This window comes from Pleurodeles waltl, chromosome 1_2 (genome assembly GCF_031143425.1).
Source record: "Pleurodeles waltl isolate 20211129_DDA chromosome 1_2, aPleWal1.hap1.20221129, whole genome shotgun sequence".
NCBI classification, from domain to species: Eukaryota; Metazoa; Chordata; class Amphibia; order Caudata; family Salamandridae; genus Pleurodeles; species Pleurodeles waltl.
The window spans coordinates 214,142,827-214,155,364 of record NC_090437.1 but is presented as its reverse complement, the minus strand read 5'-3'; the positions used below and the strand labels follow the sequence as shown (position 1 = coordinate 214,155,364).

The 12,538-nt window shown below is 41.0% G+C and overlaps 1 protein-coding gene across 3 annotated transcripts in view; it reads left to right on the top strand.

Annotated features, from left to right (window-relative positions):
• LOC138299526 (phospholipid-transporting ATPase ABCA1-like) overlaps window positions 1-12,538 on the top strand; it is a 2,649,159-nt gene that overhangs the window by 1,352,445 nt on the left and 1,284,176 nt on the right. For all 3 annotated transcript variants that reach the window (XM_069237840.1, XM_069237822.1, XM_069237830.1), the window contains exons 25-27: window positions 412-614; window positions 700-748; window positions 9,976-10,092. In XM_069237840.1, coding sequence (XP_069093941.1) covers window positions 412-614; window positions 700-748; window positions 9,976-10,092 — 369 coding nt within the window. The remainder of the gene's footprint in view (window positions 1-411; window positions 615-699; window positions 749-9,975; window positions 10,093-12,538) is intronic.

The following is a 12,538-nucleotide window of genomic DNA, read 5'->3' as shown; positions in this document are numbered from 1 at the left end:
ATCTATGTAAAAACCAATGCAATACCTTACAACTTGATTTAATGTCCCTGTACTGCAAAGTAAAACATTGAGAATAATTTGAAACTAATTAAAATGATATTGAGCTTATCAATTTACAATCATCCAGTCGACAAAGTTAAATTCTTTTGTTGTCCTTGTAGCATTCATCACAAATTATGTTATTACATAGGACATTAACTTCTCTGCATTAAACTTTTTTAGGCATGCTCTTAATTTTACCAGTAGAATTGACTATTCAAAACTATTAGCATGTTCTAAAACTCCAGCTGATGTGTGTGTGTGTGTTTTGTTTGCAGAATAGATGATGTATTATTTATCTTTAATGTTTGTTGTTTACCTGCAATAATCTAATTAGCTTTAGCTAACTGGAAATCCATTTCCCTTTAACAGATGTGGCAGCCATTACATGCCTCATCCACAAACATGTTCCAAAAGCTCAGCTGGTAGAGGACATTGGCCAAGAGATCACTTATGTACTACCTTACAAAGGTGCACAGGACGGGTCATTTGTGCATCTGTTTAAGGAACTGGACGTGGAACTTTCAAACCTGGGCATTTCCAGCTATGGCGTTTCAGACACTACCCTTGAAGAGGTGATGTATTACTGAAATGTTTACCTTTGAAATGTTTCGTGCACAGAGCCCTCACGCACATAATATTTATTGCTTGCATTTTCAGATCTTTTTAAAAGTTGCCGAGGAAACTGGTGTAGACAAAGAGATAACAGGTAAGATATTTTTAGTGATATGTTTTTCAATTTTGCATTCCATTGTCATTATTGACAATTTGTTAAACAATTCATACACTGAGTGATATTAGCAAACGTACAGATATGAAAAATACAGGATGTTTTATCAATGCTAACTTATCGATGCCTAAGCATAACAGCTTTCCAGTCTGCATAACATAAGTTCGAAGGGAATTTCAGAACAACACAGCATCCGTGCATGAAGCTATGGGACATGTCGGCTTACAATCTGTATTGTGACCACTCTATTTATAATGAAACTAGAAATATCTTGTCCTATGTGTATGTACAGAGTTAGCAATAGCTGCACAATAGTTGTATAACAGAAACGTGCAGGGCATTACCAAGCATGCATTTACCCGGCGGTCACTACAGCAAATGCGTCTTCACCACGCATTTGTTTACAACAACATTTTTTACCACAAATATGGCTTTACCACGCATGTCTTTCCAATGAACATATATTTGTAAATTGATGACTGGTAAAGGGATATGCACAGTAAAACTTTAAGTACTAAGGGCCTGATTTATGAAAGTTAGCACCCCCTTTGCATACTTTTTTGACGCAAAAGCGGCGCAAACTTACACAATATAATTACAAATTATGGAATTTATGAAATCTTTGATAACATCATTAAGAATATCACTGTAATATTTGCAGTAACATTTATGATGAAAAAACTATGCATGGCGGGGGCGCGAGTTATAGTTACGTTAGGGCACGAGCTTAAGTAAAGATTAATTCAAGATTTTTTTCTAAGGGAGGTGGCAGTGCCTGGAGGGCAGGAGGGCCTAGCGGGCCTAGCCAAATACATATTTCTCAGTGCCCTGGGGAGGTGGTGTGTTGTAACGTGAATCACAGTCACGTTGTTCACGAGCCAGCACGTCTCTTGGATTCCACAGGGCCTGAGGAAATATAGAATGTTGTGGCTTGAGGATTCGGGGGTTTGACAGTTAAGGAGAAGATGCAGAGTGGATCCAGAGGTATTACGTGTCTGGGCTGTAAATAAAGAACCTAATTTAAGCTGTCCTGACTCGATTACTACAGAAATTGGCGACGAGCTGGCACAGCCCTGGACATGCAGAGCAGTCAGTGGGGATTCATTGACCAGCTGTGAGGAAATGACAGAGATTTGTTCACCAGTTGTGAGGAAACAATGGAGCATTATGTAAGACTTGTCATGTCACGATTAATTGTTCAAAAGTGATGTGCGTTGGCCTGCGTTGATACCGCATTACGCTTTGAAATACAAGGGGTGAGTTTAAAATGCTCACCAGTTCTATATAAGGAAGAACCTAGTTCAAGGAAATGCTGACTGTCTTTTAGTGTATGTGCGCACATTTCTATGATTAAGGAATCAGTGTGGAGACGGACTGTTAATGACAGACTTATTCACTAATGCGTACAGCTGCTGATATTATACATTTATGCGGATCAATTAATTGGAACCATTAATTTTGTGAGCGCAGAACGACTAATTGTTTCATGGTACTGTGATCATTCAAGAGTTTGACCCAAAATGTAAGACCATTGTTACAACTGATGCAAGGAATAAAGGGTTGGGTGCGGTATTGACCCAGTGTGACGATGTGAACAAAGAATGGGTTGTTGCCTTTGCATCACGCTCGTTGACTCCAGCTGAAGAAAAATATTCGGTTATAGAACGAGAAACACTGGCTTGTGTTTGGGCGTTGAATCATTTTCGACAATTTGTATGGGGACTCCATGTATTGTTAAGATCGGATCATAAACCTTTGACAAAAGTGTTAACAACTGCAGGCTTGCTAAATGCCTCCCCAAGATTGAGCAGAATGTCAGTAAAATTGTTAGACTTTACTTATGATGTTCAGTATTGGCCGGGGGTCAAAAACAGAGTAGCAGATTTTTAAAGTAGAATGTCATTACCTGTAAGTGATACAGATGAAGTGTTGGACGATGAAAGCTGTATGGCTGGATTATTTGATGATGGAATGGAAGGCATTGACATTACAGAATGGAAAAAGGGCTGGAATAAGGATGAGAAATTAAAAGAAATAGCATGTTACATAAACAAGGGTTGGCCTAACAAAAAAGAACTAGGGACAGATGAAAAAACATCCTGGGAAATAAGAAATGAACTTAGTTTAGAGAATGACATAATGTTCAGATGTGGGAGAGCAGTACCTCCAGTATCTCTTAGGAGGAAAATTCTAGATTTATGTCATGAAGGGCATCTTGGAATATCAAAAACTAAACAAAGAGTCAAAAACAAGTATTGGTGATCGGGTATTGATACACAAATTGAAAGGAAAATACGAGACTGTATAGAGTGTAATAAGTCTGATAAATGTCAGAAAACATTTAAACCACCTCTATCACCCATTATATGCCCTGAGATGTCCTGGGAGAAAATTGGTTTGGATGTAGTAGGTCCAGTGGAATGTAATGAGGGTGAATATAAATACATTCTGGTTGAAGTAGACCATTTTTCAAAATGGCCAGAGATTGAAATTGTGCATAAGGCAGAATGTGTAAGGATCATTTCATTTTTAGATGGAATTTTTATGAGAGAAGGTCTACCTAAGATATTGATTACTGACAATGGACCTCAATTTATTGCTGAGAAATTTAAGACATTTTTTAAAAGGAATGGCATCGTTCACAAAACCACCTCTTTGTACCATCCAGAGGGAAATGGTTTAGTGGAACGATTCAACAGGGTCATCAAAGGTAACATCCAATTGGCTAAAAGCAATGTTTTGAACTGGGAAAGTGAATTGTATAAGTTAATTTGGGCTTATAGCATTACTCCTAGTAGCGTCACTGAAGAAAGCCCATTCTCTTTGATGAGGGGTCGTGAAGCTATTGGCAAAGATCTTGGTTGGTTATCTTCAGTAAAAAAGGCTGAGTGGTCACCAGAGATAGTGAGAAAGAAAATTAATTTGGCCCAGCACGCATATAAGGAATGGCATGAGAAGAAAATCAGAACCAGAGAATCTAATTTGAAATGGGGAGATTGGGTGAGAGTTAGGAAAGAAAGGAAAGTTCGGAAGGGAGAAAGTAGATTTTCTGAGCCTCTCAGAGTGTGGGAAGTGTTCTGTAACTCAGTTCAATTAAGCGATGGGAAAGTGTGGCATTTGGGCAGAATCACAATGTGTAGGAATGACATACAAGCTGAGAGAGAGACAGTCAAGAATTATGATTGGTTAGAAACTGATGTTGAAGTGGATAAGGAAGTGCCTAATTCAGATGCACAAACTGATAAGAGGGATCAGACTTCATTTCAGGACGATGAAACTTCTGGTGCTCAAAACTTGCAGAATAAGACAAACAAGAACAGCCAAACCAATACTGGAAGATTTGGTAGAATCATTTCCAAACCAAAAAGGTTTGATGATTTTGTATGTGTTCATACTACTTAACACCACACAGGCTAGATGAGTTGTTAGTCTGAAGAGTTGGTATTCATTCATCCATTGTGTTGTGATTATAAAAATGTATTTGTTTTGTTAGTTCATGTATGTAATAAGATATCAGTTATTAAGTGTATGTTTATTTCAATTGAACATGTAAAAGAGGAAGATGTGTTGTAACGTGAATCACAGTCACGTTGTTCACGAGCCAGCATGTCTCTTGGATTCCATCGCGCATGAGGAAATATAGAATGTTGTGGGTTGAGGATTCGGGGGTTTGACAGTTAAGGAGAAGATGCAGAGGGGATCCAGAGGTATTACGTGTCTGGGGCTGTAAATAAAGAACCTAATTTAAGTTGTCCTGACTCGATTACTACATGGTGGTCACTAGGGCTAAGGGGGTGCTGCATAATTAAAAGCAGTTCCCTGGGGAGGTGACAGTCCTGTCACAGTAATTTATAAACATCTGCCCCAGGGAGGCAGAGGTCCCGGGCACAGAAGTGCCACACGGGCACCCTCTGCATAATTAAAAAGCTGTGCCACGGGGAGGAGACGGACCCCAGGGCTTTCATAAGCCATAGGAGAAGGGCCCCGTGTGCCCCCTCCTAATGTTTTGCTATGCCCAAAAGACCTTCTCCACCCAGGGGCAAATAAAAGCAGGCATTAGAGACTGCAGCTAATCACAGCAAAATTTGTGGATTTGCTGCGATTTCTGCAGTAGTTAAAAAAAATACTTTTAAGCCTTGGAGGTCCTGGGTGATCCCTGCATCAAGACTAGGGGAGTAGGGTACCAATTCCCCTGCTCTCTTTCTTTTATTTTTTTTTTTAAACTTTTTGTTTTAGACTCAGCTGAACCTGAGTCTCAAAATGGCTGCCAACACTTCCTGGTTGAAGTGTTAGCACCCAATCAGATCTCTGTACGAGATCAGGAGTATTTGCCAAGCCTTTGTGCCTCCAGCTGTACAAATTTGGTCTTCTTTTAATATTTAAAAAAACTACTGAATGGATATACACTTAATAGTAAAAAGCACTGTTTCTGTACTAAGAGCTACCTTTCTTCCAGATTTGGTGTAACTACATCAAGCAGTTCTGGCTGCAGTCGTGCCTGAAATCCATGCAGGAATTAAAATGGGAAATGCTCTTTTTTGACCCTTCCTTTTTCTCAGCCACCGCTTGACGGGTCACTCCAAAACTTCCCATGTGCAACAAGATTCTCTGGCACACTTTTTATGGAAACTTTTATGAAGATTGGTCAAACAACACCAAAGATGTAGGCAAATCAATAAGCACATTTTCTATAGGAACTGGGTCCTTACTATAACTTCCTACTGGTGACTGCCAATAGGTACACTTAACCTGTAAATCCTTTGCAATGAATATGCCTTTAACATTCATGCTTTTACAATGAAGTTCTTTGCAATGTCATGTGCAGTACAGGCATATTTGTTGCCATGCTTGGTAGTGGCATGCGTGGTAATATAGCATTGTGGTTAAGCCTTCTTTGTAATGGCCTGCAGGGTTTGGGCTTCATTGTAATGGCTATTTTCCTTCTACATTTTTTACTTGTGAGTCATTGTATGGAAGCCTACACTAGAAGATAATTATAGAGACAATGGTTGGACTGTCATCAGTAATTATGTAAATATATTATATTATTTAAAAAATATATTTGCTGTACCCTCTACATCGATCTGTTTAGTGTGTATTTGCTGAACATGTGCCGTGATCCCCATAGTTTGTTTAGCTTAACAAGTGTTGCCTAAACAGAACAGTAGTCACATTTCCACAGTATGGCAGGGTCCTGAAAATATCAATTACATGTTTTTTTAAAGTTCTCGAACTTTCAACGTTTTTTTCTGATTTTTTCATAATTTATAATTAATACATAATGTTGAAAAGGAGTTTTGTTTGATTAATATATTAACAAAAAAGGTAATGCAATTACAATGTGAACATGCTATCCTGTGCTTATTTACGAGCCTGACCGTACTAAATCAACCTTAATGCTCACTCGTAGCCTACTCTCATCCCAATATTAACACACAATATACAAGATCATCAAATGCATCACAGATCACAACATCCCAATCATATTCCCCCATAACCAACAACATACAACACCATACCTAATATGGTATCCCAAAATACCCACCTTCATACATACACCCGATATCCATTGTGTGGCAACACATCAACCCTCATATGTGCATAAACCAAACATTATGTATGACAGCTCAGTCACCATCATATGCCCATACAAAAACAAGAACAGTCCCACACAACTGACCCACCATCAAACAGTAGAGCAGTGATCATTCTTCGATACCCATCATATTCCAACACAGCCATCATCAGATACCAAAACACCCATCATTATTATACAGATAAATATCCAAAATCATACCCCCAAAGGTCCACCATCTTGTACCCACACATCCACCAATTCCTAATTCTGTACCATGGCTCTGTCAAGAAGTGAGTCATGCCTCAAGAAACCTTTTACATGCTAATAAACTAAGTAAAAGAGCCTGTCAAACATATAATTTCGAACTTTCTCAAGTGATAGTATGTATTGGAGTTAAGACTGACTTATTATGACTGGGTTGATAGATAAGGTGAAGGTAGCAGCTTCACTGATTTTCATTAAGTTTAAATGTTTATTGGGAAGCCATGATGAACACATTAGTCAATTTTATCTCCCATTGTATCCTTTACGTTTTTTGGGAATGTTGTTTTTTCAATATTTTAGACTTTTAATTATTGCTGTCTTATAGTGGGTTGTTGGTTTATCATGTTGATTGTGTGGCATATGCAGCTGGCTGTGTGAATGCATAACGGGTGTGTTGGCAAATTCTAGATATTTTGTTGGTGTAATATGCCAATCATATGGATATCAGTGTCCGCTTGTGATCTTTCATTGCACCTGTGGCCCTGATGGTTCCAAAGTCTTGCCAACCTTTTTGTTAGTGTCACCCTGTGTATTGGGTAACCTGAGAGTAAAAACTCTCCCAGAACCCTGCACAGGCTTTGTATTTAGTCAACAGTGAATATCAAATGAGTGTGACAGACTGTCACTCATTTTGTATTCAGTGTCCTATCTCATCAAACCTACTTTCCCTTCTACAATGGTTGCCTCCCACAGTATAGGTTTGCTGCAAGCCCTTCCTTACTGTGTGTCACCAGAGCTGATGTCTGAGCAGATAGAACTAAAATGCAGTAATGATGGAGCTGCAGTTCCTGGTCTTTCCGCAGCCTCATTACCCTGAACTGGCTCTGACATGGTAGAACTTTAGGAGGCTGCCCCAGTGCATTTCAATGCTCGCCGTTGGCTTCCCATTGAAACCTCTCAGTGTAATGACCACCTCATCCTTTTCTCACCTAGATCTAGCTCCCTCCCACCTGCAACCGCATTGTATGAATCCAACCCCACTGCAAATTCTCTCTTTGCCATCCTTTCATTGTCCCTCTTACCATTTTGTAGCCCCCACACACTGCTCCCCCATATGGTGCTATTTTGCTTACCCTTTCATACACTCATTAGGCAACCTTCACCCCATGCAGTCCCGCTTCAGCTTTCCTGACCCAGTCAGTCCCTGATCCCTTCAGCCCTGCTTAGCCCTTGCAGTCCCCCTACGTGCCCCATGTCACTCTGTAACCATTCTGTGTACCCCTGTGTCCTTGAACACCTCAAGTGTCTCTGTACCACCCTCTGTGAGGCCCTATCCTCATGCAGCTACTGTGTGCTCCTCTGTCATAAATCTGTGTGCCCCTGCCCCTGTATTTGCTTCTTGATATCACTTCTTTGTATCCCATCCCACCTCCAGCTCTCAGTGTATCATCTTAAGTCCCCCATAAGCCCCTTCCTGAGTCCCCCTTATGAAACCATTACCAGTATGGTGGTCCGAAGACCGACACATGCTGTGGTGGTCAGACCACCGCACTTCAAACGGTCTGACTGCCACATTACAACCCTATTGGGCGGGCCCACCAGGGGACTGGTGTCACCGCCAAGAACATTGTTTTTGATAGGCTGACGGTGGTTGGTGTTGTGCTGAGCCACAGTGGTGCTGAACTCAGCGCTGCCATGCTGATCACAACCCCACTTACCTCCAGCCTTTCCATGAAGGAGACCCCACCATGGAAAGGCTGGCAGTAAGCCAGTGTTGGGGGTCCTGCTGTCCAGCATGGTTGGAATGTGCACTCTCTGCTTTGCAGACAGTGCGCATTCTGAGGGTGCTGGGACTCCCTTAAGGGAGCCGAGGCCAATACTGTAGCACTGTTCCCACAGGTCAGCCTGGCAGGAACGTCATAGTGTAGCGTTTCCACCAGTCAGCTGGGAGAACATTGGAATACGATGGGGAGAAACCATCAGCATGAAGGTGGCATTCTCCCTGTGGGTTTAGCGGTCACATGGTGAGAGTGCTAAAGTCATAATGAGGCCCTCTAATAGCAATACAATACTTACATGACATGTGTGCGGCCCTGAAAGGTGAAGCTCTGGCAGCTTGATAAATAAATAAAAAGATCACCCCTGTGCGGAGAGCAAGCTCTTTTTTGTTGAAGCACCCAACCTCTGCCCAATCAAAACATGTACTCCTGGCTCCAAACTTGTAGGTGAAGCCAAAGCCCCTCTCTATAAATGCTCACATAACTGTCTGGTCACAGCTGCACTGTCAAGCATGACCATAAAAAACACAAGGTGCAGCTAATTTTGGATTCATCCCTCCTTAGCCTGCAGTTACCATTTATCCTTATGTTCAATTCACCATTATACCAAAGTGCAGGGCAGCTTGCATGAGTTCTAATTCTTTAGGATGACAGAGCTGGCACACACATAGGCCCTAATTATGACCGTGGCGGGTGGCTTCAGCCGCCCCCAAGATCTGACCGCCGGGCGGCAGCCAATGCAGCCGCACTCCCGCCGCGGTCATTTTGAGATCCCCGCCGGCCCAGTGGGGATCTCAGCCGCAACACAGGAGCCGGCTTGGAGCCGGCGGTGTTGCGGCTGTGCGATGGGTGCAGTTGCACCCGTCGCACTTTTCACTGCCTGCTATGCAGACAGTGAAAAGCTGCATGGGGCCCTGTCAGGGGGCCCCTGCACTGCCCATGCCAGCGGCATGGGCAGTGCAGGGGCCCAGAGGGGCTCCGCGACTCCCCGTACCGCCAGTCTTTTCCTGGCGGTTCAAACTGCCAGGAAATGGCGGCGATCGGGGACTCATAATCCCCTGGGCAGCGCTACAAGCAGCGCTGCCCTGGCGGATTTTCACCGCTGGGGCAAATGTGGCGGGAAACCGCCGGCCCCGGCAGTGCGACCGCGGCGCAACCGCTGCGGTCGTAATGAGCTTGGAAGCACCGCCAGCCTGTTGGCGGTGCTTCCGTCAAAACAGCCCTGGCGGTCTTGGACCGCCAGGGTTGTAATGACCGCCATAATCTGCTGTCCCAGTGCTGTGCTTTCAATTGTGAACATAGCTCTAAGATAATAGTTTACATCTGTCCTAGTGCTGTGCTCACATTTGTGACTACAGCTATGGGATAGCCATAGCACCTTAGGTTTGTCGCAGCTCTATGATTTCAATTGTGAACATAACTCTAGTACAGATGTATGGTGCTGTCGCAGCACGTTGTTATTGTGAGGCAGCACTGGAAAAGCAGTGTACTATATCTGTTTTGGAGATGTGTTCTCAATCATGGGATTTAGAAACATGGAAATCGCTATTCATGGTTGTAAGAATTCCATTATAGTGAAATGCTTTTCAACTACTGTGCACTGCATTCAATTAAATCATAACATAGCATGTTTTCTGTTCTTTCAGCTGCAAAAGAAGAACCTTTTGTTAGAGACTGGAAAAGAAGCTCTCGAGTGTCAACTCGCACAAGCATTTCGAGTGTTAAAAGCCATCCAGAATTACTTAAAAAGAAACAAGAAAATGGTATGATTTGCCTTTACATATTTTATTACTATTATATTTTGACAAGGGGATGATTACGGTAATATATAATTGTTTGTTTTTTCTTATTTTATCTGTACATTTGGCGACTTTATCTCTGCTATTTGTACAATATTGTGTTGTTAATCGCCAATGCAGACCATGATGGACCTTGGTGTTCAACATCTTCTCCAAATTGATTTAGATTGGAGTGGCAATTGTAAATGTCACCCCTTTAGTGTCCAACAGCTTCCCCCAATATGGTGAGAATGCATCGTAAATAGTACATGTCAACACTCCCAAATAGGGTTAGATTGAAGTGGGAATGGTAAATGTCACCGATTTAGTGCTCAATACATTCCACAAATTGATTTAAATTGGTGTGTGAATAGTAAATGTCACCCCTTTAGTGTCCAACACCTTCACCAAATTGGTTTAGGCTAGAGTGGAAATAGTAAATGTCACCCCTTTAGTGTCCAACACCTTCCCACCATGCATTTGGGGAGTTTCCTTAGTAAATAAAATGCTGCATTTTGCAGCATCTGTATATTGATCATAGCTCTCTGTTGGATGCCCATATAGAAGGCATTACAATAGTCCATCCTAGATAAAGTTAGGGAAAATACAACAGAATTCTGCAAGCTTGTAGGAATAAAAGTTAGCACCTTCCTGAGCAATTTTAGCATGTAGAAACAAGATGAAGATAGTCTATTGGTGCGACTTATGAAAGACAACTCAGAATCAAAGACAATCCCCAGATTTCTTACTTTGGGGACTGGAGCTGGAAGCTGACCCAAAGAAGGGCCACTAGGATCAATTGCAAAAAGCTTCATTCCTGCCGAACAAGATAACCTCAGTTTTTTGAGTTAAGCTTCAAACTATTTCTACTTATCCAGCCTACAATTGCTTTCATGCATGAGTCGAAAGGACTGTGCCCTCATCCAAATTATAACAAGTTGATACCACGATCTGTGTGTCATCAGCATACGCAATTGAGGTAAAGCCAAAAGAGTGGATACGTTTAGCTAATGGGGAAACAAATGCATTAAATAGTGAAGGGATGACCCTGTGGAATCATGCACAGCAGGGTTTAGGGGTTAGACCTAAACTCCCCAAGGGTCAGCATCTGTTCTTACCCTCTTAAAAAAAGAGCAGAGGAGGTCCAAGGCCACCTAGGAAACCCCAATTTCTGATAACTTGTCCATGAGAACTTTATGATTAACTGTATCGAAGACTGTGGACGGTCCAACAGTGCCACTGCAGCCTTCCCATCCCTTTCAATAGTCATTCTGATCTCCTCTGAAGCCGTAAACAAAGCAGTCTCGGTATTGTGATGACCTGAACAAGATCCAAAGTGTGTTTCATTCAGAAGATTATTATTATCCAAGTATTCGGATAGATTTTTGTTGAGGTGTTTTTCAATGACTTCGAAACAAAATAGGCTGGTAACTATTTTCTGACGAAGGGTCAAGCAAGGGGTTCTTTAATAGTGGAAGGAAAAAGGCTAGGGGTATAATTAGGATAACGGCAGATGGAAAGACCCATCCGCCGAACTTTCGACAGGGAGGTTGGCGCCACACCGGCCTTCCCCCCGCCAGACCCAGTAAGACTTTCCCACTGGGCTGACTGGTGGAAACCAAGGTTGTACATTTTCTAGTCATAGTTTTCTATTGATAACATTGTTTTAATATTTCTTACAATTTCAGTTATATATTTTGATTATTATTATAACATCTATTTAGTATATATTAAGTAATTGGATATATTGTATACTATATTTCATTTATACTTTAAAAGTTTCCGTAATTATTTATAACATTGTTTGATATGTTTTACATGTTTAATAACATTTAAAAAAAATAAAAAACTTTTAAAAAAATGTTACAATATTTTTCATTCACTTCTATGTGAAGATACTCTTGGTTAAGTTTCAACTTCTGTTTTAAAATCTATCTGTATTATTTATAGTCTATTTTACTGGAACCAGTTTTGTGGTACGATGTTGCTGTTCATTGCTGCAGGTTAGTCCTTGTTTAAGGATTTTTTAGGGGTTTTGATAATGACAGGTGGAATTTCAGAAGGGCTTTGAAAGTTAGTTATAATGTTGTTTGTTGGTTTTTGTACATTTAGATGTATTGATGGACTGCTGTTAGTGTTTTTGTACACTGTTTTAGTAATGTATCATCATGTTATGTTAAATTGTGTGAAGTTAATTATATTTGGATATTTGGATGATTAATTGTTATGTATCTGTATTTTTGACAATGTAATGTGTTTTGTATGTGTTTTTTTTTTAATTTACAAGTTTTCATCGACAAATGCGTTTTATGGGCATATGGAGTTCATGCTTTTTTTAATTCGAAACTAGTTTGGTTTTAGATCAACCAATGGTTTCTACCTTGATTTCAATTTTTTCAGGTTTCCCGGAGTGGTTCATTTTTTCAAAACA